Source organism: Liolophura sinensis, chromosome 3, assembly GCF_032854445.1.
Source record: "Liolophura sinensis isolate JHLJ2023 chromosome 3, CUHK_Ljap_v2, whole genome shotgun sequence".
Classification (NCBI taxonomy): Eukaryota; Metazoa; Mollusca; class Polyplacophora; order Chitonida; family Chitonidae; genus Liolophura; species Liolophura sinensis.
In genome coordinates this window covers 5,334,104-5,361,969 of record NC_088297.1, presented here as the reverse complement: position 1 = coordinate 5,361,969, position 27,866 = coordinate 5,334,104, and the positions used below count along the sequence as shown (strand labels likewise).

The 27,866-nt window shown below is 40.2% G+C and overlaps 2 protein-coding genes across 3 annotated transcripts; one reads left to right on the top strand and one right to left on the bottom strand.

Annotated features, from left to right (window-relative positions):
- Positions 1 to 1,014: 1,014 nt before the first annotated feature.
- LOC135463547 (hydroxymethylglutaryl-CoA lyase, mitochondrial-like) lies at positions 1,015 to 13,488 on the bottom strand. 2 transcript variants are annotated; one of them, XM_064740807.1, is made up of 10 exons: positions 13,398 to 13,488; positions 11,597 to 11,665; positions 10,759 to 10,866; positions 9,577 to 9,672; positions 8,303 to 8,361; positions 6,984 to 7,073; positions 6,672 to 6,735; positions 4,341 to 4,529; positions 2,215 to 2,340; positions 1,015 to 1,408 (listed from the first exon to the last, which is right to left on the bottom strand). In XM_064740807.1, the coding sequence occupies exons 1-10, from the start codon at positions 13,473 to 13,475 to the stop codon at positions 1,304 to 1,306; spliced, it is 984 nt and encodes a 327-aa protein (XP_064596877.1). In that variant the 5' UTR covers positions 13,476 to 13,488; the 3' UTR covers positions 1,015 to 1,303. The 2 variants fall into 2 exon arrangements, with proteins under 2 accessions (XP_064596877.1, XP_064596876.1); XM_064740806.1 differs by lacking the exon at positions 13,398 to 13,488 and having other exon boundaries at positions 11,597 to 12,345.
- A 1,098-nt stretch (positions 13,489 to 14,586) lies between these two features.
- LOC135463592 (methenyltetrahydrofolate synthase domain-containing protein-like) lies at positions 14,587 to 20,910 on the top strand. Its single transcript, XM_064740908.1, is given in 7 exon segments — positions 14,587 to 14,659; positions 14,662 to 14,688; positions 14,691 to 14,704; positions 16,046 to 16,159; positions 17,258 to 17,371; positions 17,915 to 18,005; positions 19,351 to 20,910. Coding segments are annotated over 7 exon segments (1,386 nt in total). The 3' UTR covers positions 20,304 to 20,910.
- Positions 20,911 to 27,866: the final 6,956 nt, after the last annotated feature.

Here is a 27,866-nt window from a genome sequence, read left to right as displayed (position 1 = left end):
GTAGATTTTCTAATGACACATCATCAATACGTACCCTTGTATCCAGTACACTAACAATGTACAAAAGATGTCAAATCTTTTTTGCGATTCTCAGCATGAAATTCTAAAATTAAAAATTTGCTTTATGCTCATTTTTAAAATAAACAACCATTATCACAGCCATTCTGTTAGTCATTACAATACTAACGTGTTCGTCAGCCTCTGCTTGGTTCGGATAACTTTTTATTATTCTGTTACAGGGATAATCACAGGTCTGCTTCTAGCCTACATCTTTGGTGCATCATTGTTGATAAAGGAAGAGAAATCATACCAGCTGACCTCAGAAAGCCTTTGAACGTCAATTATCCAGATGACTGTCCACGGCCAAGGGGAGATAAACAAGTTACTTGAAAGGATAATATCTGTACTGCGCAGTCTCACATCGGGCCCTGACTATGCAACCAAATCCTTGCTTCCGTATGTTGGAAAGTGAGAACAGGGACCGGTTTCACGACTCTTACTTAGTGGTCAGTCACCCTTAGCTAAGTGCACTTTATATCTGCACAACCTACGTTGTACGTTGTCATGGTAGTTAAGACAAACTTAGCTAAGGCAGCTTCATGATTGGCCCATTTGTTTGTTTATTTATTTATTTGATTGGTGTTTTACGCCGCACTCAAGAATATTTCACTTATACGACGGCAGCCATCATTATGTTGGAAGGAAACTGGGCAGAGCCCGGGGAAAACCCACAACCATCCGCAGGTTGCTGGCAGACCTTCCCACTTACGCCTGGGCACATCTGTGCATTGAAACAACGATTCAGACTGGTGCTATTAAACGTATGACCTCTCCAACAACACACGGTTCATCACGTGGACTTGAATGTTGTGTCATTTCTGATCTGGAATGTGACGAGTTAATATAGCTTTACAGAGTGGTTACTGGGCCATAGTTTAGTCGGATAGCTAGACTGGGCCATCAGTAAAAGGGTCTTTGTTGAGCACAAACTGATAAAAAAAAAATATTTTTTATTCTAGCTAATGAAAAATATGGGCTGAGATTGTAAAGACATCAATTTTAAGAGAAAAAAAAATAGCAAAATCCCACTAAAAACATAGGGTAAGGCCCACTTTTTCTGAGGAATGATCAGATACGCCCAACAAACATTTTTTTAATGACGGCCTTAACATAAATGTATTTCCACAAGAGAATATATTTTTGAATCTGTAAACCTAGATGCTCAAAATTAGGAACAGTCTGTGAGCAATGAAGCCCTACATGTAATTAACTGTTCAAAATTAATAGTAATCTAGACTGGGTCTCATAAAACAGATTTGGTCGCTTGTGCCACTTTGGAATTCGTGTTCCTGCCAAGAGCGTGTGAGATAAAATTCCCAGCGTCTATTAGCTTCTGAATATTGATACCCTGGAAAACAAATAAGATGGAAACTACCACAAAGTACACAGTTACTGCTATAATATTACAGTATTGATACACCCTAATTCTTGACCCCTGATCTGCTCTTTTTAGCCAATATATATAATAATTGTAGCAGGAATATTTTTTTTTTTTTTTTTTTTTTTTGATTGGTGTTTTACGCCGTACTCAAGAATATTTCACTTATATGACGGCGGCTAGCATTATGGTGGGTGGAAACCGGGCAGAGCCCGGGGGAAACCCACGACCATCTGCAGGTTGCTGAGAGACCTTCCCACGTACGGCCGGAGAGGAAGCCAGCATGAGCTGGACTTGAACTCACAGCGACCACATTGGTGAGAGGCTCCTGGGTCATTACGCTGTGCTAGCGCGCTAACCGACTGAGCCACAGAGGCCCCTCAGGAATATTTAGTTCATTTTTTTTTTCTCATGGCTAGTCCATCTAATGCACTACATTTTTATATCCTTACTTTAGCAAAAAAAACAAAAACTGGTAGAGAAATATAATTTTGTCCTAAAAAATCAGAAAAATGACAGTAATTGTTTTGGAGCTTGTTTTGCTGTTCAGCACACAAATACAATAACACACACACACACACACACACACACACACACAAAACAACAGCAAAAAATGTCATGTGCCCCACAAATGAAATAAAGAAGAAGAAATATATAATAATTCACTTCTTATAATGATTACTACAGCATCATGTATTCTTTATTTACTTTTGATTTCAAGAATTCAGTTTTTTGATTACAGTACAATCCATGTTCCTTACATCAAGGATACTCACTGTTTTAATCGCAAGTCCATGTAACATGTACACTACATCTTCCGTGGCCACGTTCCCGCTGGCGCCCTTGGCATATGGGCACCCGCCTAGCCCCGACACTGAGCTATCCACCACACTTACACCCATCTACAACATGCAAATGTATTATTTAGTTATAAATGTTGTCCAATGAAATGAACTGGATGCCCTAAATTTGCACTTAAAGGTGGAGAAAACATAAAAAAAAACATAAAGTTCAGATGAAAGAGTGCGAAAAGGTATTCCTAAATGTGGTCTTCAATATTTTTCCAGTTTTTTCTTAAGGAGAAAAGGATACTTGGAAATAATTTTTGTAGGGTGGGTATTTGGGACCACCGTTTGGTATTTATAGTCTTTGTTTAATAATGTCATAAATGAGGATGCAACACAGGTTCAATAAATATTTTTGCACTAGAATTTGTTCTTTTCAGCTAACAAATGTATTAAACCTCAATTTGGATCATATTTATATTTTTAATATGTTCATAAGTATTATCATAATTAGGTTAAATGCATATGTTTCGATATAAACACCAAATTTGCATTGAAATAAATTTATTACACAAGCATCACATCCTTATTTAGAACATTATTATGCAACAACGATAAATACCAAAAGTTGGTCCCAAATACCCAAAACACAAAAATATTATATACATAAAAAACAAAAATCCCAAAAAATATTAAAGAGCATATTTGCAAATAAGTTTTGACACTCTTTCATCTGGTTTTATGTTTTCTCCTCCTTTAAGCTTCCAGACACTCAGAGGTAAAGCTTCAAACAGGTTTTTACCGGCCCGGATAGCACAGTTGGTAGAGCGTCCGCTTCGGGACCGGTAGATCCAGGATCAATCCTTGGTCGAGTCACACCTAAGACTTTAAAAGAGGAAGTTGTAACTTCCTCGCTTGGCGTTCAGCATGAAGGGGATAGTGCAACGACTGGTTGACCCGTATCAGTATAATGGCTCGGGCGGGGCGGCTCACTTGCCTTCGGTAAGTCGTCTCAGTGATGCAGCACTAAATAAAAGAGCGGTGGAAATCCGTCCTGCAACAAGGAGGCACATTACACGTACATGCACCCTAATAATTCCTTCGTCGTCATATGACTGAAAAATTGTTGAGTACGACGTTAAACCCCAAGCACTCACTCACTCACTCAATGGTCAAATTTGTAGATCAATAATGGCATTTGTTCCTATCAGCATGTTGGTTTATTTATGTTCTTTATTTCTGTATAATGCTACTTGGGAATTTTTGTACTGATACAACAGCACTCATCAATGAGAAATGATTGATTATCATTTATGCACTATTTTAATTTCATTTTGAAGACAAATCTACATTGGTTGCGGTGGCAAATTTCACAAAAAGCATGACAAAAAGTATAATTTTATCAGTGTGCACAGAATAATGTTCCAAGAACATGCTTGAACAAACATGTTGGAAACATGCGAATACGTCGAAGAATTGCAGGTTAGAGTACAGTGCCTGACTAATTCTCTAACTGCAAACAAACCAGCAAATGCTGGATTTGAGCCTCTGATCCCGTTGGTCAAAGGGCGATGAAGAACTATGATATTAAAAGTGGGCATCTTGGCCAAGTAAGTCAGTGACGGCCCTTGGCCCGGTTGATCCAAAGTGTATTAGCTAATACTGGTATTAAGTCATATTTCATACTTAAATTTTTAGCTAAACTCAGCAGCCAATGCTGTTCTCCGAAGTCAAAGTATGACAGCAGCAGTTTTAGTTCCTATTTGTTATAATGTTTCACAATTGTTTTTAGGCTAAGTACAAACTTGAAGGCTTGGCTTAAACTTAAATTTGGTATTAAGTCTTAAACCAGTTTTGAACAACAACGGGCCCTGATGCCAGTTGTTCAAAATTGTATTAAACTTAAGCCAGGCTTAAATTTTATTATCAACCATAGACTAATACAGAGTTAATGGGACTTTATTCCTGTTTGAACTCAGTACCATGCTTAATTGCGAATACACTTTTGAACAACTGGCTCCTGAAGTATATAGCCCTGAAGAAAATAGCCCTGAAGTATATAGCCCTGAAGTATATAGAAAAGAGCTTGACACATCTTGAAAATGTGCGCTATTTACCTGTAGAGCGGCAAAGATGTTAGCTAATGCCTGGCCGTAGGTATCATGACAATGTACAGCCAGGTGCTCCACGGGGACTTGCTTAGATACTACAGACAACATCTCCCTCATGGCCCCGGGGGTGCCAACCCCCACCGTGTCCCCCAGGGACACCTCGTAACACCCCATGTCGTACAGCTGTCGTGCAACCTGCAGGGAAGGAATTGACACAAGATGTTTTATTCAGTTATATACAGTATGTAATATATGGACATAGGACAGAAATGCAGAGTAGTCAAGCCATACGACTGTCACGCAAGCTGCAGGATTTATTTACCTGTATTTATTTGATTGATGTTTAACACCATATTCAAATATATTTCACTTATCACGACAGCGACCAGCCTTATGTTGACAGGTAACTCGGTAGAGCCCAGGGGAAACCCTCTGACCATCTACATTTTGCAGGCAAACCTTTCAACACACATCTAGAGAGGAAGCCATCTTTAGTAAGACTTCAGGACATACATACAACACAATACTATATAACAAGTATTAAATTGGAAAGAAACAGTGGTACGATTTGACAACTTTTTGGGGCAATCTGGGTAAGATGTGGGTGAAATGTGGCCGTATATGATATATGAACACTCATGCATTCTTACTTTCGAACACTGTATTCACAGTAAATCACCTCTAATATGTTCAACAACAAATGGCCCTGCTTTACAAAGTGATAGCACAGACGGATGATTGGTCGGTGAAAAGTCGTGTGAAGATAATATAAGTTATCCGCATGTTGAGAAGGGTATATAGGGGTTTAAATCTCCATTAACCCTTCTTCTCAGCACACGGGTAACGGTTTTGTCCCTACAATATTTATAAAATAGAAAGTCAGTCTTGCGTATATGTAAAGCTGAGTAACGAAAAATTGTGCTAGCTATGCCGACTGCGAACAGTGCTGACAGGCAGGTTGCAGGGTGGAAAGCAGCATCACAAAGAAAAATTTAATTTAAGTAATTTAGGTGCGCAGGGTATAAATTCAACGTCACAGAGAAAAATAACGTCACCTTGTGCAGGAATTCAGCTGCACAGGGTTTAAAAGTCATATACCCCATGTGGGCGTGGCCTGCAGCTCTGACAAGTGTACGTCAACATTTTAACCCGCCTGATCAGCCAATGGCAATCGAGAATTTTGATTTGATTTTGGAGACAAAACTACACTGGTTGGATAGGTTAATTCAAGGGATTCACAAAATGTATAACTTTACAAGTCAAAACACAATAGTGCCTTCAGAATATGCTTGAATAAACACCTTGTGAACAAGCGAAAACGTTGAATAATTACACTACTGTTAACCATCTCAAATTTAGTACAGCAGAGTGATTAATTGGCGAAAATTTCCATGATCAATGGTAATTTATTGTAGTTATAATTTCATGTAAAAGTCAACAATAGTTCAGTGACATTGTGGGCAGGTTTCTGGGCTAAGAAAATCATGGTGAAACTTTGGGGAAAACTCTAAAATCACCCAACCTGCAGGACAGAGGATCTCCTCTATGTTACATGGGGAAAACTCTAAAATAACCCATCCTGCAATATAGCGGATCTCCTCTATGCTACACGGGGAAAACTCTAAAATCACCCATCCTGCAGGTCAGCGAATCTCCTCTATGTTACATGGGGAAAACTCTAAAATAACCCATCCTGCAGGACAGCGGATCTCCTCTATGTTACATGGGGAAAACTCTAAAATAACCCATCCTGCAATACAGCGGATGTCCTCTACGCTACACGGGGAAAACTCTAAAATCACCCATCCTGCAGGACAGCGGATCTCCTCTATGTTACATGGGGAAAACTCTAAAATAACCCATCCTGCAATACAGCCGATCTCCTCTATGCTAAACGGGGAAAACTCTAAAATCACCCATCCTGCAGGACAGCGGATCTCCTCTATGCTACGCTGGGAAAACTCTACCCAACCACTGCAGTGCATACATTTGCTTTGGAAACTTAACACAAACTCTTTGACAAGGATTTTATCTCCTTTGTATCAATGATCCAAGCATTTATTTATTTATTAGTCTCGTGTTTTACACCATACTCAAAAATATTTCACTTATTTGACAGTGGCCAGAATTATGATGGGAGGAAACCGAGCAGGACCTGGGGGAAACACACAACCATGCACAGGTTGCAGACAGACCTTCCCCACATACGGCTGGAGAGGAAGCCAGCATGAGCTGGACATGAACTCATAGCGACCGCATTGGTGAGAGGACCTGGGTCATTGCGGAGACTCCGCAATGGGTAAACACTTTATCACTCACCAAATGGCCGAATCTTACCTGAGCCACTTTATCAGGCTTGATGTCACCTTCATACGGGCAGCCCAACACACAGGACACATACCTGAAATGATTAAGACAAACAAATAAACTCCTGACAGGTACAGACGTGAAGTACATGTTCTTGGTACTTACCATTTTAAAGGCTACATTCACTAAACTCTGTAAATCAAAGTTATGCTTAAATATACAGAGAACAAAAATATAATCATCAGCCAGCTGACAAGAGTATGTCAACATATTATCCCATCCAGTCAACCAATGGCAATCAAGAATCACAGATCACATTTGGACAAACTTTTGTGGACCTACCCTCTGACTTTGACACCAGAATCTTTAGCTGCTCTTGTTACCTCTTCGAATCTTTTTAAACTCTCATCTATGCTACAGTTGATATTTTTCCTGTGGAGAGAAAAACAGTTTGCATGGTGAACATGAAAACCCCTCAACTGTGCAGTTCATTATAACATGTCCCCCCTTTCAGCTATGTCAAAATGCCAGACACATTTTTGTTGTGCAGCACGCAGCTTACGATACACTGAGTCATCAAGAGCTAAATTTAAGAGCCAGGTATAAACTTTTGACCTTTGATATTAAGTAAGTCAAAGGTCATGTGATGTGATCACCATCTCATTAGGTATGTGGAACCACCAGTGTCATTTATTTATGTATTTATTAGATTGGTGTTTTATGCCGTACTCAAGAATATTTCACTTATACGACGGCGGCCAGCATTATAGTGGGAGGAAGCCAGGCAGATCTTAGGGGAAACCCACGACCATCCGCAGGTTGCTGCAAGACCTTCCCACGGAGAGGAACCCCCAGTGTATCTAATGATATAATTACCCACATGTACTGGGCAATAGCTTACTTTATCATCTTATGTCATGGATTTTCAGTTTTAGAACAGAGGCCAAAACAATCATTGCGTAACATAGCATTTTTGACATAGATAAAAGATGTTCCTATAAAGAATGACTTTGGTGGCATATATTCCCTGCTTTCGACATCTATGGTAGAAAGCTAAGCGCCCTAGTATTTTAGAAACGTAATCTTAATGATGGCAGTAAGGGCATGAACATCTCTATCTGACAAATACTAAAAGCCATAGTAAAGAGAAATTTTAGAAGTAATGCAAAAATTCGGTTTGAACCTCTTGAAAATGGAAAAAAGTCTGATGCTTGTACCTGACCTGAAAGCTATGTGCCAAGTTTCAATTCAATATGACTAACCGTTTTCAAAAAGTCTGGAATACTGTATAAAGTCTAAAAACAGGACAAAATGGTCAGAATTTTCTTGAAAATGTTAAAAACGTCTAGAAAGGCGAACTTTATCTGTAACTTGTTATGGTAAGGCTAGGTACCAAGTCTCAATTGATCAAGATGAAAAGTTCTGAAATAGGTCCAGAAAATTGATTTATATGAGAGTAATGAAGAGTAAGAAAATTACGGTAAAAAGTGAGAAAATGTTTTACAAACTATAGCAACATGTAAAGCTGAACTTGCTCCAATGTAGTCGAGTCTTAGCTGAGATCATCTCAGGTTCCCAAGAATATCATTCAGAGTATCTGCAAAGGGAGGTAAACATTGCATATTGAACCTTCTCCAAGGGGAGGTAACTGGGACACTAACCTGCTAAAACTTTCCGAAGCTGCCCCAAATATGGCAACCTCGTCTGCTCCAGCTTTCACCTGAAACAGAAGAAATATTTGGAACTACCTCTGCTGAATGAACACTCTGAGGCCGATTTCCACAACAGGATTTCCATTCCCTGATATAATAAAGAGGTTACACCCGAAAATGCGTAATTTCTGTTTACACAATTCAATCCAAAGTTTCTGTATTATTCCTCTCACAGTGCACTTCCTAAAAATGCCTTCCTCAGTATTTTGAGACTTTCTGTTCTTATACAATTTTCAATTTTAACCCCGGGTACCAAGGTCAGCCTTAGAGTACGGTTAGCTCACATCGGAAATAAGCCTTGGGCTGGATGGGTGATCTCTCCTGTTCTAGGGAAAGCACTTAGCGCTTGGGGCATGGTATGAGCTTCCGAGACAAGGGAAAGAAAGGTCGTTGCCCGTGAAAAGCAGTTGCCCGGGGAAGGCAAGGTCTGAGGAGTAGTGAGGATTGCCGGAGCTAGTGTGGGAAATCTGGGAATTTTCAAGACATGCAATCCAGACCCACTCACTTATGCAAGTAGAGGGTCTAGTTATCACGCACAGGAGTGTGTAACAGCCAGCCAGTCCCTAGTTACTGTCCATTGTATATAATCACCATTCACTACTGCTGCATGGGCCGGGAATCAAAACTATCTCATTGAACAGCAGTTTCTCTACCCGTTTACTCGTCTTGTTTACATGTAGTTCCATGTTAATATATTCATGAAAGTTAATGAGCATTTATTCATATATTTAGAAAGCCCCTGTGCAGAATTTTCTGCAGAGAAACGTGGTTTTCTTCCCTAAATCATCTTGAAATGCTGACATTAAAGTCTAAAGCATGCAAAAGCTACTTATAGTATATATTTATTTATTTATCTGATTGGTGTTTTACGCCGTACTCATGAATATTTCACTTATACAGCGGTGGCCAGCATTATGGTGGGTGGAAACCAGGCACAGCCCGGGGGAAACCCACGACCATCCGCAGGTTGCTGACAAACCTGGAGAGGAAGCCAGCATAAAATGGACTTGAACTCACAGCGACCGCATTGGTGAGAGACTCCTGCGTCATTGCGCTGTGCTAGCGCGCTAACAAACTGAGCCACGGAGGGCACCTGCTTATAGTATATAGAACACACACAAAATTCTTGACACAGAAATTCTCCAGGCAGAACAGTCTGGGTAAACTTTGTTAGAGCCTTGCTCAAATCACTATTTATCAAATCAGAAAAGTGAACTACTCACAGCACTCTGGAAGCCTTTGAGGTTTGGTGTGAGTACCGTGTATGTGACTCCAGAACGCCTCTCTATCGCCTCCAATACTTCTGTGTGGTCGGCCATCTGCAAAGTGAACCCAAAGCATTTCGTCAGCAGACACTCCTTTCAGGTTTAGTCTTTCATTTCATTTTACCTTTACCTCATTGTGTTTACCTTAGCCTTGGACGGGACTAAGTAGATTCACCCATTTTCACCCCATGTGGGATCTTGGTGACCATAATCACATGGCTGTTTACACAGATCCAACATTTGTTATGGACCACTGGTTTTCCAGCAATATTGTGTGCGCTATCCGTACATGTCAAACATTCATGCTTTACCCTGAGACCTCTGGATTCCTCCACCCATGAAGCTGACTGCCATTGTATTAGTGAAGAATTCTTGGGTATATGAATCAAATAAATGTATTTGTTGCAGAAAATCCCCCCAATAAAGTTTTTTGGAGGCAAATGAAGACTAAAATATATTACTTTTGGTGCTGAAACATACATTTTTCCACAGGGCTATAATCCTACCTTCCACACAAATCTTTCAATCATCCCAAACTGATCTATTTATATCACTGTTGTTTAACACCATAATTCAGATTTTCTCACTTTCACAGTCAGTCAATTTTATAGGTGGAGAAAACCAATTTGCACGTGTTAAACCACAGACAACACCTTCACATGTGTGGCATCAGGGAAAACAAACCGTATTCAAAATAGGTTAGAGTGCCCAAAGGGTCACTGACAGGTTGTTGTCACCACGGATCCACAAACAGTGAGAGAGGGAAATTCTACAAATTCTCATTCGAGGTCTAGATTTGAACCTGCACCTAGTGTGTCCTTATGAGTGAATGGCAAATGCCTTTAACCACTAGATCATGGCCTGCTCACAACGCCATTTCAAGATCAGTAGTATTTCAATGCTTAATGCTATCCACATCAATTTTACACTCATATGATCAGGTTTACTGGTGAAGGGAACTAGAGTGCCTGGAATAAAAATTAAATAGTTACTGGCTAACTTTCGCAAGTGTGACATATAGAATTGTTTTAGAGTTGCTGAGAGTGGTCTGCAGATAGAAATTGAAATTGAAAGTGAAACTGCTCTCATGTGCCTCAAATATTAGCACACATATTAGACAGAGGAATAAACAAACATTACCTGAGGCACCCACTTTGGGGACACAAAACTAGTTGCTTCAATCACTGGTAATCCAGCCTGTGACAGCTTGTTGATAAATTCTACTTTCACTTTTGTTGGAACCATTTCCTGGAAGAGGAAAAGTAAGTGAAATGTAATTCTAAACCATTACTTCATTCCCAAGAAAAACCAGGTGGAAATAATAAAATGATATGAAGGAGACCCTATGGAACAGAGCCAGCATCCTAATTCAAAAAGATTTACATTGAACTACACTATTTAACCCCTATAAGTGAAGAATGATGAAAACTAAAATCTTCATGAGTTGCTGTAACATTTTATTAATATGATGTGATAATATTCCTTGTAAGGCAGATATAATGTTGAGTAAGGCAGTTATACTGGAGTGATGTAATGAGGAAGTACATGTGTATCTTCATTTGTGGTGATGGGTGACAATTTAGGAAACAAACTGAGAGTATCTTGAACCAAGTATCATTCAAATGGGATGCTTTATTTATTTATTTATTCATTTATTTGATTGGTGTTTTACGCCGTACTCAAGAATATTTCACTTATACGACAGCGGCTAGCATTATAGTGGGAGGAAACCGGGCACAGCCCGGGAGTAACCCACGACCATCCGCAGGTTGGTGACGCATCTTCCCACGTACGGCCGGAGAGGAAGCCAGTATGAGCTGGACTTGAACTCACAGCGACCGCATTGGTGAGAGATTCCTGGGTCATTACGCTGTGCTAGCGCGCCAACCGACTGAGCCATGGAGGCCCCGGGATGCTTTATCAATGCTCACATATCCTTGCAACTAGTTTTGTGTTTTCTTTTAAGATGACACTATACCTTTTCGTTTTGGAGCCCATCTCTTGGTCCCACTTCAACCACTTTGACAAAAGATGGCAAGCCTGCAACCTGAAACAAAAAAAACGTTACATCTCCGTAGTAACGACAGTATACTTTAGCCGTTCTGCAAAAGGGCCATTTTGGTCTGACAAAAGAATGTGGGACATGAATGAATGGAGATGCGGAAAGCTTTTTCAGTGTGATTGTCACTAATGTGGTAACTTTCCCCGTCAACCACAAAACTTTTATTAGTCCCATCCTGAATGTCCTTGCCAAAGCTGGGTAACCTCCACAACATACAACTGGGCACTGGTCTTGCCAGCCACTGGACATACTCAATTCCACAAGAAAAATGTTCCTTAATACATATTGTACCTCTACAGATCAAACCTGTAACTTTTGTAATGTTTGAATTCACAGACAAGTTAAGATGACATTTTAAGTGTCCTGACGGACAGGACAGGAAAGTTTTGAGTATATAAACAGTTTGCATGGGTGAAATCTGTTTTCTTGGCTCTCTGTAGCCTAATGAATTTGATGTGAAATGCTAACAATATAACTTTTAACAGAGGTGACTTCTTAAAAATGTAGGGTACTTTCCTATCTACACTCAGAACCTAGTAATGTTTCCTCAATCAGCAATTCATAGCTGAGGAGATAGCACTTGAGTTGGGGCCTCAATCGGCTTCTGTTCTGCTCAAATCGGTCATTTGTTGATGGAAAATAGTGAAATTTCGAACAGGTAGCCAAACTTGCTTATTTACCTCACTTTTAGATTAAGTTTTGCTGGATTGTGGACTAGAAATGGTTGATATGTTCTTAAATGAAGCAGACTGTAGTCCAATAAAAGGACGATTCACTCCGTTATCGATTGCTGATTAAGAAAATGTCTGGTAAAAAACACTATAACTGGCCAGGTGTTGTTGGAGTCTCAATGCTTATAACATTAATTTCGAACTCAACAAAGGTCTAGACCGATTGTCTTTGTCATTGAATACGTCTCACGCAAATAAAAAAAAAAAAAAAAGACACCAACCTGAAGACCTGCTTTCCACTGCACTGCCTCCATAAGTCCCTACTCCATTCTTTTATACAGATTTCCTATAACGATGAGTATATGCTCCTTGGTGACGGCCGCCATGTTGAGCAGCTACGCACCTGTACTGCTTCATAGTGGAGCAGTGGGAAGGGACATATGCTGGCAGTGCAGTAGGTTGGGTAGGCAGTCATTAGGTTGGTATCTTTCATTTGCGCGAGACTTAATCGATAACAAGGACAATCGTTCTGAATGTTTGTTAACATGAAATTAACATTGTAGTGTCCAGACTCCAAAAACGCTAGGTCAGCATAAGGAAAGCAGTTGGAATTTTTTCGGGGCTATGTTAAATGCTGTAGCATACAACATCTAGTTCACTGAGCTAGGCTCTCTGCTCTCAGCTTGAGTTTCTGGAGTTTCAGTGACAATGCTGGCTTTAATACCCCATGACAGCATCCTCAGCTATAAAATTCCCATTTATTGATCATTGTTGAAAATTAGGTTCGTGCCCAAAAGAATTTGCTTTTTATTTACAATTCCACACTCTTTCCTGTCACACTTATGTATGTCCCCACCCCCGACCCCCACCCCCTTCACTCCATCCCCAAGTAACTATGTTTGTGTCCAGGTCACATTTAACAGGAAAAGTGTTCTAAAACAACAACAACTTGATCCGACAAACATGTAGTCTAACTCAAATTTAGGTTAATACAAGGTTGAATCGCATCAGGTCTACAAGCATGTCTGTATCATGATCAATCTTACAGCAACAGTCGTCAGCTGCTTGTGCAGCAAATTTCTCAAGTGAGAAAAAATTGGCTTTGCATTTCGCAGACCCGCCATGACGGCCGGGGTCATGTTGTCAGACTCCGCACTGAATATTGGTCCGGGTTCGGATGGGTAATTCTGATTTAAAATATTTAAGAATATTTTACCTGAATGTAGGAATTTTTGCGCCATGATAAATGTATTTTCATTTTTTTTTCCGTATATTTTCAAATGCGGAGTGAAAATATGTCGGCGTCCTGAAACTGAAATTGTGCTCGTGGCAAGTATTGTAATATTTTTCGAGTTAAATTGCTGGAAAACGACCTCATTTTCACAAAACCTGTATCAAATCTTTATGTTCATGAATTGTTCTGTCTCTTTAAATAAGTTTTTTTTGTAAATAAGCAGTGTCGAAATCAGAAACGATGGAACAAACCCAGAGCCCAGCAGAAGTAACCCAAAATGACACGGGCGCTGCGGAAGGCGAAAAAGTTGCAGCCAAAAATGGCGTAAGTGATGGCGTGGGGATGCCCCAAGAGAGTCGAGCCCTGACAACGATCCCAGGAGCGAATCTGAAGATTTCCAGAGTGCCAGCCCGGAGCCCGAGTCTGACCCGGACGATGGGGCGGGTAAATCCAAGGGACGACCTAGACGAGATAGGAGGGGCTACAACAACGCTCGTCAACGGAAGAGGCAGAAAGAAATGGAAGAGGCTGCAGCTTCTTCAGGTAATCTCCGTCGTACATCACCGTGTGGGATTACATGCAGTGTGCAAACATGAAGGGAAGCTTGAGGATTTTCAGCATGTAATGCATATTGTTCACACCCAAGGAAAAATAAAAATAAATGAATTATAATGAAATAAATAGGAAGTCTTAACATTCATGACAAGAGATGTGTGATATCACTGCACTTTGTTTGTTGTACTTTCTTCTAGAGTTTCTGGAAATGAAGGTATTGGCTGAAATGAATAGTCAAAAAAAAAAATTTAGAAAAGAATGAAAATTAGGAATGAAGGAAGCAAAGGATTAGCCCTTTCTAAGTAGACCCTGTGCAAAATGTGATAGTTTCATATATCACTCCCATCGCTTGTCAGAACCAAAAGCTGTAACACTGGTCAAACCCTGGTCTTCTGATTAAAAAGTGTCAGGAATGAATATCATTATCTTTATCTAAAATGTTGTTTATGATTCTGTTTGCAGAGATCAGCAAGTGGTCGATTCGTCAGAAGGTTTGGAACCACCTGGAGAAGAATAATTTAGTGAACTTCCCCGTCCTGTTCACCATAGAATCCAAACTTCAAGGTCTGTTCTGAGAGACGTTGATGACGTTAATTTAATTTGGTTAGATCTATTATTCACCTGATGTACATCTACAACACACACAGTAACTGTTAGAGCATCTGCCTCAACATTCGGAGATATTTGGATCACATCCGGTTGGGTTATGACTTTTATGACCGGGTTGAAGACTTTTAAAATGGTGCTTGATTCTGTGTAACTTGGCGCTCAGCACTCAGAGATTAGAGCAAGGAAACATGGACTGGTTCACCTGGTGTCAGTATGGTGTGACTAAGTTCGGTGTCTATCTGGTGGTTTTGGCATGATACTTCAGTGGCGACAGCACCTTTACCTCGCCCTGCCACAAGAAGACACGGTGTATGCAATGACTCCTCATCGCCATATGGCTGAAAAATTGTTAAGTACAGTGTTAAACCTGAAGCATACATACATACTTACAACACACACTGAAGCATAAAACTACAGTAGTACAGAGAGGGATTAAGCTCAATGGAGCTTTCCCTGTCCATGTATTTGGTGCATGTATACTGGTACATATTACTGATGTATTTCACCTAAGTTTGGAAGGTAAAAATATTGTTTCCGGAGCAAATAGAGGCCTTGAAATGATGTCAGCATTGAAGAAATTAGTCAGACTTCACAAAAAGCTCTACAAGGTGGATGAATCAATCAGTATGTCACTGCAAAACAGTATAGGTATTTCATCAGTATAGGTGTTTCATCTGTATAAACACAAAGTGTGCATTTTTGGGCCATTAACGCAATGCTGTTTTCATTCTATCATTCACACTGCTTACTGGATGAATTTTTTATGTTTTATGTTTAAAGGAGAAGAAGACTTAAAAACATGACACTATAGGCTGAAAAGAGCACATTTTTTTCTATCTGGTGATGCCTGCGGCATAATTTGGCGATTTTTCCTCGCATACACGTAAAGCCTGAAAACAGCAAAGCTGGTATAAATTGCGGAGTCCATCGTGTTCTCCATCTTTAACACCCTGTAATTTATGCTGGGGGTGTGTTGCCTCTCAGCCAGTGAGAGTCGTTAAAACTGCCGGCTTGTTCATGCACAGCGGTTTCTGAAGGCAATTCTCCTCGTAACACAGAAAACTTTATGACTAGTTCTTAGGCAAAATGGAGTCGCCCACAGCAGATTTTGGCGCTGCATACTCTTTTCAATGGTATTTGATATTTTCATTTTCTTCTCCTTTAAGTCCTTACACGTAGTTATTTGACTTTTCATTCATTTACCAACTTACATTGCTTTCATCTATTTATTTTAATGTTCATGTCATGCTGAAGTTTGATGTGGATAATTATTGGTCTTTTCTTTGTTTTGGGCAGGGTGCTGCTGCAGCTGCTGAGAGAGCTTCGACCCTGGATGTCTTCAAGTCAGCGAAAACGATAAAAATCAATCCTGACAAACCCCAGGAAAACTGTCGCTTCCTCACTCTCGAGGTAATTTTTTAGCTTGGGTGCAAATAATCAGTGAACATGGCCTTACATGAAGTTGTGTGGACCTCATCCTGCTGATCAGTCAGGAATATTTTTGGCCCACATGAGTGAAGTTTGTTAGTTTCCGAAAAGCCTCTTTCCTCCACTCATTAAACTGACTGCTGTCGTGTAAGTGAAATATTGTGAAGTGTGGCATCGAACAAATCAAGGATATACATAAATTCAATCCCTGGTTGGCGTAAGACTTCATAACTGGCATTTTTGGTACTCGGTGTGCTGTATAAAGGGATAGGGCAAGTACTGGTGTCACTGTGCTCCAGTGAGGCAGCACTGTTAAAATGCCAGTAATGACACCATCTTGTTGCGAGGGGAGACTGGCTTGGTGTACCCAGAACATGGCGGGATACGACGCTGAACTCTTAGCTAACAGACAAACAGTGTAGGCTGAAAATTTAAATCAACCTGGACTGTGGCCTATGAGGTTTATCTTCCCTGAGGTTTTGTTCAGGTTTGTCACCAGCATTGGGAAAAATGTCAGTTCCTGTAGGGTTTCGTATTAGAAAGCAATAAAAAGAAAGAAAAAAGTTTTGTTGAAGTAATTTGCAGAAGTGCAATGAAATTTTTTGTTTTTGCCAGCCGTTTGCCTATTTCTTGAATTCATTGTATTGAATTCATGTATCAAGGGAGATAATTCAATCAGATCAGACTTTTTTCTTCAGTTTCATGTATAGATCAGTTTAGAGGCAGCAGTAATAGAGTCATGAACGAAAATAGAACGAAGCTAGAAATATTGGGCTGCGACTTGATGTTATACACAAAGTCCCACATGATAATAACTGTTCATTTTGTGGTAGCCAAGATATATACATGTCTCTTTTGACCAAGTTTAAGCTCTTTAATCACCACTACAGTTGTTGAGAGTTCAAATCCTGCTGATGCTGGCTTTGATGTGGACAGGCAGTTCGTCCCATCATAGTGCTCATCACTATCATGTAAGTGAAATATTCTTGTGTATGGTGTTAAACACCAATAAAATAAATAAATTTAAATATTTAACTAATATCTGCGTTAATATCCTTGCCTTACATGTACTTGTGACAGGCCAACAAGACCCTGTTGGTGCCCACCCCACGCCTGCGCTCAGGCCTCTTCAATAAGATCACCCCACCTGAAGACTGTAACAAGGAGACGTTACGTATCTGCGCAACGTCACAGGTGAGTGCACTGGCTATGACGCTAAGCTTGGGAGTCTCTTGTAGTGAGTGAGGAGCAAACCTTGGTCAAGCTGTTATGGTGCTTGATTTTTAATCATTAGGCATGGAACTTGTTGATTCTCTGCTTATATCAGTTGGGTTTTGCTAACAGTGAGAGGTCTGATGTCAGTAACATTTAACATTCATTGAAGACCACTTGTCTTCAACATGCTCTCTTTTACGTGGGAAAGTTAATCATTAAATTGGTGTATAAAGGGAGGTAATTCAGTCAGATCACTGATCACTGAGGTTTTGCACTCCAATATATTTCACCCATAAAACTAATCCAACCTGATACATGTGGAAAATTCTTGAGTATATGATTCAACAATCGATCAAACCACAACCTGTACTTTTCTTGGGCCTTGGTGGTATAATAGTTTGGGTTGGAAAAGAGCTGTGATTTTCTTTCGGGTAAACGTTGCCTCGGTCCAGGAAGTCAGAGATTTGGGGTAATCCCCATGACGAAGCCGTTTATAAACAGGACTGTTGTTATTTCCCCCAGGGCGTGAAGGAATACAGTACACCTCTAGGCCTGGACGCTAAAGTCAAGGTGGATCTGGTCATTGTGGGATCTGTGGCTGTCTCCAGACAAGGTATAAACTTCATCATCATTGCATACCGTAACATTTCCATAAAACGTGTAGGTTATTGTACAACAGAAGATATATGTGAATCTCAACTTCTATTTATTTGGTGAGTGACATTTCAGTTATTTACTTATTTAATTGATGCTCTACGCCGTACTCAAGAATATTTCACTTATACGACGGCAGCCAGTATTAAGGTGGGAGGAAACAGGGGAGCCCCGGGGAAACCCATGACCATCTGCAGATTGCTGGCAGAAGTTCGTTTGGAGAACAAGCCGGCATGAGCTGGACTTGAACTCACAGTGGCTGCATTGGTGAGAGTCTCTTGGTGCATTGCGCTGCGCTGGTGTGCTAAGGCCACAGAGGTCCTCGACATTTCAGTAGAGATACTAATACCGTTATTAGTTGATAATGGTATTAGTATTTATTTTGCTTGATAATGGTATTAGTACCCTAACTGAAACATCGGTCACGGAATTATGAAAGTTGTGATCCATATGTATCTTATCTCATCCAACCCAGCTTCTAAATGCCACTGGAAGAAGTACATATCAGCATGCCATAGTATGCCAACTGTGTGTTATAATAAACTACATATGGTATCACCTACTAGTATTGTGGAAATATCAGTAATTGGTGTAAGCTTGTCACTAAATTATTACTGTAAATATATATGCTGCGATGAGCTGGCATGCCCCGTTGTGGAAATGGTACGTTTGCAACATAATAAACTCACTAGAGGATTCCCAAGACTGCGTTTCATTTGAATCAGCGCAAGTAGCTTTTGATATATTTGCTCTTTGTCTCTTTTGAATGCCATGCATGTAATCACTAAGCATTTGGGAAGGTATGCCAGCAACCTGCGGATGGTCAAGGGTTTCCCCGGAGTTTGGCTCAGTTTCCTCCCACCATAATGCTGACCGCCGTCATGACATATTCTTGAGTATGGCATAAAACACCAATCAAATAAATAAATAAATGTATTCACTGATGTCCCCTAAACCTGCTGAGCCACTTTATTTTTGCGTGTTTCTATAAATTTTTGTGATGAGCCTCTGATGAGCCTCCGAGCCAAGGGTTTTATTTATCAGTCGTATGAGGTTTTCTGAGACTCTTGTGACATCCGAGAATCTCTTGTTTCACTGTAAAGCCTGTCCTTGGTTTTATGAAAGGCTACTGGAACCAGATTTGCTTTAGACTTCTAAGCAAGGTTAATAGTTTAAATTAAGTAGACTTTGATGAAACTTGCTTGGCTGACTTAAGTACCAATGTATAAGTTAAGCATGAAATCTCACACCTCTTTTGATGAAATTTGTATTTGAGGATGGTCCTGTCTCTTTGTTGGTTGCAGGCTTCCGTATTGGTAAAGGAGAAGGGTTTGCTGACTTGGAGTATGCCATGATGGCCACAATGGGGGCTGTGAACGAGAACACCATCGTCGTGACGACGGTGCACGAGTCACAGATCCTGGATATCCCTGAGGAGTTGCTAGGTGACCATGACCTCACCGTGGATTACATCGTCACCGAGGAGGAGATCATTGAGTGCAACAGCGGCCGGCCCAAGCCCGCTGGCATCATCTGGTCCATGCTGGACAAAGATAAGCTGAGTCGAGTCCCCGTCCTCAAGCGGCTGCGGAAAATGGAGAGCGATGCCGGTAAAGACGTCACCATTAAAGATTCCACAGAGGTGGAACCCGTCGACAGTGCGGAAGAGGAGAATGATGATGCCGATAACAGGCCAAGATCAGGTAGAGGTCGTCGGGGAAGGCGTGGAGGACGAGGAGGTTATGGTAACCAGCGCATGTTCAGGAATGGACCAGGGGAAGGTTATTCCGGAAGAGGTCGAGGTGGCCGACGACGCGGGCGAGGGAGAGGTGGCCCACGTGATGGGCCGGGACGAAGACAGTATGAAGACGACATTCCGTCGGTGTACGTTGGAGGCATCCCGGGTTCCGTCCGTGTCAGTGAGCTGAAGTCGAAGATCCGCGAGAAGGAGGTGAACCCACTGAGAGTGATCTGGCATGGGCAGAATGGACATGCGTTCCTGCAGTTCCAGGAAGCGACTGCCGCAGACGAGGCCATTGAAGCCCTGAAGGATCTGGAGATCGTCGGCAAGCCTCTGCGCGTGGAGCACTCGCGACGATCCAAACCCTCTGGCGACATGAACACCTCGGGAGAGGCACATGAAACTGACCAGAGGAATAAAGGGGAGGAGAGCGCAAACGCCCGCACTGACAGCGATGGAGAGGCCAATGCTAAAGGCGATGCCGGCCCTGATGCGGACGATTTGGATGTGGACTAGCACATGTATGTTACATATCTGATTGTTACTGTAGGCCGGTGTACATATACCCATGTTACATACGACAAGCAAGTCGCACTATTTTTCGGTTAATTTTTCTCAGTAGGTAAAATGTTACAACAGCAGCATGGTCGAGACCTGATCAGAAATTTTGAAAGGTTATACTATTATTATTATTATTATTAATCGATTTACTGGAAGATTTGATATTATCACCTCATGTTACATTGTACATAGCGCCCTCCTTCCACCACATTGTACTGTTTCATTGTATACCTAGTGACCCTCTCTTTGTAGAGATATTGATGATGCCAACAATGCAACTGTAACTTCAAATAAGGCAGGGTGAAACCTTCTGGTTTCCTCCTGGAGATTTTAGTTCAGAAAAACGGACTGCTTTATTGAATCGGATACCAATAAAGCAATAGAATTCACATATTTCAAACTGTCAGAAATGTCTGGAGAATTTCTACCTTTCTTATATTTGGCTTAGTTTTATTGTTTTTTTCTTGTCCCAGTTTTGTGAAAGAAGCCTGAAAGATTTGTTAGAAATTCTTTCTAGTTGTTCACACCATGAAAAGTGCCTTCGTTTCTGTCTGGTATTTTTTTTTTTTTTTTTTTTTTTTTTTTGTGCTTTGATATGCCTCGCAATAAATAATGCAGTCTTGGCACTCTGATGCTGTTGTGACCATTTTCTGCACTATTTTTGTTGGGTCATTTCTAGTCAACTTCATTTTTATATTATTTACGAGATTTTTTTAGAAAGTTTTAATGGTTTTCTTCCTTACTTTACGTGCCCTAGGTGTCGCTTGTCTGGATACAGCTTAATACTTGTCCACATTATTTGAGGGCATCAGAATACTTGCTTTGCTCTTGTCGAGTGAGTTTTAATCAATAGTGTCCTGCCAGGTTTAAGAAATATCTGCTGGACTAGCAAAAAATCTCTAGTCACTTTCACTTTCAGTCTCCTTGAAGTGCACTTTATTTCGCCTGGTTGCAAGATATAATTCCTCATGAATGGGAAATATTTCCGCATGTGATAAGGTTCTTTGGTACCATTTTTGTCTCATTGCTCTCTTTATGTTCTTGCATTTGAAGCTGATTTAGCGTTGTCGCTTGCAAAAATCAGACGGAATTCTGCTTCTCAAATAAGAGTATGAATATTAGAAGTTGTTTTTGCTAATGGTGGATGGCGTGTGAAAATTCCGTCCGACTCTCAAACTTTTCCAATTTTTTCTTAGGATTTGTTTATGGGTTGGGTGCACCGTGGAATTGTGGGGGGGGGGGATGTGAATTGATTTCTAATGTCAAGGAAATCATCGCAACATGTCAAAAACAGTTTCCTTTTCAGCCTTGAAGGCATTTGAAAACCGTGTCAAATTACTAATCTAAGTAAATTGCCAGTTCATGTTCTGCTAATTTCTTGAACTCCACAGTCCATTGATACTTCATGGCTTCATTCCCAAAATTTCTTGAATCCAAATTTTCGAATGAATAAGATCAGTTCATGGTATAATAAGCCAGCTTTCATCTTTAAACACAAAAACAAAAGATAAATACATGGCATTAGCAAATTTTAGTCATTACTGTGAGAGTCAGTGTTTTGAAATCGGACTGAACAAAATTTCAGACATTTTGATACCCCAATTTCTTGACGGTGGCATTGTACGCAAACAGCTTCTTAATTTTGGCAGGACAGATATAATTTTACTTGCCGCTTTAAATTTCTCTGCTGAGCTGCCTAAGTTGCTGGGAATAAATTTCATTTCTGTTTCCGAACGTCTTACACTAGATATAAGATTGAACTTTTTGGTTGGAGGCTACATGTTGTAAACAGCTGGCCAGTTGTAATATCTTTGCATAAGTCTTTGGCAGTATTGTGATGTAGATATAGCCGTTCTCTTTTGTGGCCAGTAGAATACACATTCTTGGCTTGTGCATTTTTTTGTTTTTTTTTTTTTTCTTTTCTTCTTTGAATTGTTTTAAATTTTAAAAGTATAGATATTGAACTTGAGTAACGCTAAAAATAACCCCTGTAAAACTTGTAGCTCGAATGAATCTCTGAGTGGTTGTTCAATCTGAATACATAATACTTAAGCAGAAACCTGGATTGGGTTTCAGGGATAAATCTTTATACACAAAGCTTTGCCATTTTCTGACTGCTTACTGTAAAACCACCAAGTGCAAAGTTCACTAGGGCTTGCGTTCGTTTTATTTGTGTTCTTAATCTTACTCATCTAAAGTCACGTTGTGCCAATATTATTTGAAAAATAATATGAACGTACGTACTCCCTCAGTATATTATGATTTAAGCAATATTTATTAAGTATTTTATTTTTTGTTGTTGTTGTTGTGTTGGATGCTAGTTACAAGTAGAAGATCATTTAGTTTGCTGTAGCAGATTGGCAAATGACTGTTAATACACTGTTAGTATATTATACCATATGTATGTGTATAAACATATACCAAATATATTTCACGGTATATTTTTTGGCACAGATTTTGTGCATTTGTTGGTACATTGACACTTGTGTTAACATTATTAAATTTTTGGAGATTGTAAAATATATTGCAAGCACTAATCTAATAATTAATATTCTATTAATAAACAATAATTCGGAAGGAATAGATTTGGCAAATTGTCCAGTAGTTGAGCAGACTTTAGTCATTTTATTTTGTAGCCAGTAGCTCTTGAAACTAGGGGATATTTTAGTTAGCGCACTACTTGTTCCCGTTGATGTGGAATTCATATAGCTATGAATATTTTTGACAAATTCGTCTCTAATCTGCTTTGATGATCAGCCTTGGTTAAGGCTGGATAATTAAAAAGTTAACTTTTGTCATTCACATTCATTTTCTATCATCGTTTATGAATCCATCTGAATGTAGCAGTGCAACTGCCAAATAAAACTTATTTTATGTTGGCTTTTTTTTTTTTCTCTAAAAAAAAAAATCTGTGTGATCTTTCGCTGGAATATTGTTAAGTATTCAAAATGTTTAATACTTAATATACTGAAAACATTAATTTGTTTTTTGATTTGTGTATGGAAGTTTTGTGTAACTCCACCCAGATTTATTGAACAGGCAAGCTGTAAAACTACACTTGCACATTTTCCAAAGAATTGATTTTGTCCTTTTGTGTTAAACTGCTTCTTTCGGTTTTGTCAGGTTTATCTGTGTATGACGAAAACACGCATTTTGCTGGAACGCATGTTGTTGTTTTTTTGCATTTACAGAAGTTTTCCCAAGTTATTTAATTGTAGTCTTTGAATAAAACTTAAGATTGTAAAAAAAAAAAAAAAAAAAAACATGTAAAAATATTATTTGGTTTTTCTTGATCATTTTGGAATGTGGGGATTCATGTAGGTTAGTTCAGAATTCAAGGTAGCATTTTAGATTACTTTTGGCTTGGAGACAAATTTTTGCAGGACTCCTCTCAGTTGGACGATTCATTCGGCTGCAAAACCAAATCAATACGAGAGTTCATTATCTTGACGTTTGAAGATCCTGGTGACGTCCCTTTTTGCCGTGAAGTCATCGTTTGATGGCACGGTATTTCATCATGGGTTGGTGTGTAGAATAATGAAAATTACCCATGAAAAAGGATGTTCCAGACCTTTCTTGCAAATCCTGTAGAAGTTACAGGTTATGGATAATATTACATGTAGTTTAATTAATTGGAATCTGTGCGTCATGAGGATGTTGTGTCGGAAATTGAAAAGTGCATGTTTTACTATACTTTGTGTTTCCAGTCTGCAAAACTGCAAAAAGTTGATTTTGCTAATGTCTTGCTTATTGTGTTTTTTTCTTCACAAATGATCCAATTTGGACATTAGATGCATCCAGACTGATCCAAAGTAATCAAAGATTGAGCTCATTATCTGGACAGCTAACAAGGGTTTGTAAGGAATCTTGCCCCCCCCCCCCCCCCCAGGTATCCAAACACTCTTTCCACTTCTGTTTTGAAGTAGGGGGCTGGGAAGGTGACCTCAAAGGTGTCTCTCCGATTTAGTTTGTTTGCTTGGGGTTTTACATCGCTTTCAATATTATCGCGTTCTTTCGATTTATTTATTTATTTGATAGGTGTTTAATGCCGTTCTCAAGAGGACATGTATTTCACTTTTACGACGGCGGCCAACGTTATGGTTGGAGGCAAAGCGGACTGGGTGGAGCCATCCGCAGGTTGCTGCGGGCCTTCCCACGTACGGCCGGAGAGGAAGCCAGCATGCGCTAGACTTGAACTCACAGCGACCGCATTGGTGGGAGGCTGCTGGGTCATTGCGCCGTAAGATTGAGTTGAGCAGACAGCTCGCACATACGCATACATATCCTTTAAATGCATATGCAAGTCGCAATGAACGAAAAGGTAAATCTTTCATCGCAATTCCTATCTATTCCGTTTAATCCAATTACACAATTATGGGATTAAAGGTTCACAATATAGGGATTAACCCTGCACGTGAATATTTAAGTATGAAAAAACTCTGCGACGGGGCTAATGGATTAAAGCAGCGGCTGACGCCAACTGATGACACCATATCTCCTTAATGGATTAACGGTGACGTACATATGTATATAGATGTACAGGGTGAGTAACAAGGACTGAATATAGATGTACGAGCTTGCAGGCTTCCCCATGTACAGTTAGAGAGGGCTTTCTTTTGAGGAAGGTGTCTCATATTTATAGTGCTGCATCACTGAAATGCAATGCCTAGGACACCAGGCACCACATTTCACCGACACCGAGTTAAACCAACAACTGACATGCTTCCGAGGAGGAGGCGGGGAGGGGTGGAAGGGCAGATTAAATTCCACAAAGCCATTTTTGACTTGCCAGAGTTTAAGATTTAATCTGTTCGGTGCGTGTGGTTTACCGACCAAGTTCAGATTACGATAAATATGTCTTAACATTTGTTAGGTGTTCCAAATTTTAACTTCAGCTCCCAGCTGTTCAAAAGTGTATTAATGTTTAAGCCCTGTATGAACTTTAGTCTGGACTAAGAAAACATTAGCCTAGTTTTGTATTAGACTGAGGCGTATTAAGAATTAAGCCTTGCTTATCTTTTTATATACTTTTGAACAACCGGCCTCTGGGGTCCAAAAAACAGCCTTTAAATCGAATTTGACATTTTAACTTGATCAAAGCCAGCCCTAGGGATGTAGTGGAGAATAATGATAAATCAATCAACGACTTTGTGGATGTTTCCTGTTGGAAATCAATTTCAATGGAAACGATTACAAGTTATGTGAAATAAATGTGCACAGTTATTTCCACATATCTAGAAAACTCTTTGTGCTATCTTAAATGTATGCCCTCTATAAGAAGTGTGGTAACGCCTAGCCATGCATGTAGCGCAAATGACCTAGTTCAGGAGTTCTAGTTCATCGATTATAGTTAGGCCTAGCTATTGTCCACTGATCGAATGATCGATTGTTACACAGGGTATGTATCAGTGTTTCGGTCAGAAAATATAAAATGTAACTGATATGAAAATTCCACCTCCGGGAAAGTATTACAGGACATCAAATTCCAAAAATTCCGGAAATAAACACAAAATCACGTGCGTTTGTTTTGTCGTTGTTGTATTTCCGATAGGTTTATGCTAAACGGGCCATTTGTTGTTCTCAAAAAAAAAACAAAAAAAACGGTAAATATGACTTTATTAATTGTTAGCATGTGGGTTAGTCTATTTGGAAGGGCTATATTTCAAAACCTCTCGTGCTAAAATTTACAGTGTTCATGCTGTAAATGCGTGGGAAGTTGTGGAAAACGAGAGAAATTTCGAAACTGATCTAACCCTATGTTATGATGCTGTGCGCATGCAGTTTTATGTATATTCAGGCAGCTAACATGTAGCAGTTAGTTGAAAGTACCGCGTGTTATCGTCGAGAAATTTTCAGGCGTCAGACTATGGGTGTAAAAAGCCGGTGCTGAAACCCGTCCACTTTAGACCTCACTGGTGAACTATATAGCGCAAAGCGAGCTGATCGTGTGACCAGTATAGGCATTATGTAGTGCTCAAGCTCTGCACACAAGAGCTTTTCAGTTCTATAATTATAGCAATTCAGTCAGAACATTACAGTAATGGCTCTGTTCAGATTGTTTCCGCTGGTATTTCAAGACGATCTGTGGGGAAGATTGGTGACCGATTTGGAGCGAATGAAACAGCAAATGCGAGGCCTAAACGACCGATATGGTGGTTTGGTGACAATCCAACCACTGGACATCGGCTGAAATGAGGCGTTTAAAATGGACAATCCCACAAAGACGGAAACAAGAAATTCCACCTTGAGATCGACCTGCATTAGTTCAAGCCGGAAGAAATCAGCCTGTCCACTGCCAACAACGTGCTGACCGTTGAGACGAAGCATGAAGAAAAAAGCGACGGTAGATTGTCGTATCGGGAATACCGACGTCAGTACACCATCCCAGAAGGCGTCAGCGTGGAAACGCTCAAGTCCAAGCTGAGCCATAGTGGCGTCCTATCCATAGAAGCTCCTGTACAGAAAGAAAGAAGCGGTCAAGATACCCATAACTAAGAGCTGTAGGAATCTTTCTATAGACAAGAAGTGATTGAGCGCATATGCTTACGATCAAGCCAAAAATATTTCCCTACATATGAAACATGTATTACCATCAAGTCCATCCTGAAAACGGCCGAAATTGGGCGATCTTCTCCGAATGAAGCTGGGACAAAACCAACTCTTCACGACAAGAATTTCGACCGCTAGGTCTTCATCCACCAAGCGAAAGCGTCCTGTTCAAAGACAAGCATTTTAACAGATCGATTTTCACCCACCAAGCGAAAGCGTCCTGTTCATAGACAAGCATCTTAACAGATCGGTGTTCATTCGACAAGCAAATACGCCCTGTTCATAGACAAGCATTTTAACCGCTCGGTCTTCATCTACCAGGCAAATGCGTCCTCTTCAAAGACAAGCATCTTAACGGATCGGTCTTCATCCGCCAAGAGAAAGGGTCCTGTTCAAAGACTAGCATCTTAACAGCTCGGTTTTCATCCGCCAAGCAAATGCGTCCTGTTCAAAGACAAGCATTTTAACAGCTGGGTCTTCATTCGACAAGCAAAAGCGTCGTGTTTAAAGATTTAATAAAGGCTTTCAAACCATTCATTATTTTGAAACATAATGAATATATTTTTTCGAATGACAGTGAATCGCCGACACGGCGAAACGCCGCGCGTTACGCTGGTCCCTATGTTGGCTATAATCACGTGACTGAGGTAACCAATTATATAAGGAGAAATATGATAATTGAAGGAGGCAACATCGGAAATGGCGAGCGCTGTTGTTACGCTGGTCCCAACATTGGTTATAATCACGTGACTGAGGCAGCCAATCATGAAGGAGAAAAAAGACTATCAAACGCGGTAAAATCGGAAATGGCGCGCGTTCTCGTTACCATGACAACTGCAAAGGCTTTGATCACCTTTGCAGTTTTTATTTGTGTTTCATGCCATACTCAAGAATTTTTACAAATATGTTCACAGTCAGGTTTATAAATGGTGGAAACGTGGGTATGTTCGGAGTAAACAACTGACCGTC

What these genes read in the sequence shown, in the direction of transcription:
- LOC135463547 (XM_064740806.1), bottom strand. Translation starts at nt 11,929, where the DNA reads ATGTCCAGTGGCTGGCAAGACCAGTGCCCAGTTGTATGTTGTGGAGGT. An exon ending in TCAAAGGCTTCCAGAGTGCT is followed by an intron (nt 8,362 to 9,576) that starts GTGAGTAGTTCA and finishes CTTCTGTTTCAG; the next exon opens with GTGAAAGCTGGAGCAGACGA. An exon ending in ACATCTTTGCCGCTCTACAG is followed by an intron (nt 2,341 to 4,340) that starts GTAAATAGCGCA and finishes TGCATGTTGTAG; the next exon opens with ATGGGTGTAAGTGTGGTGGA.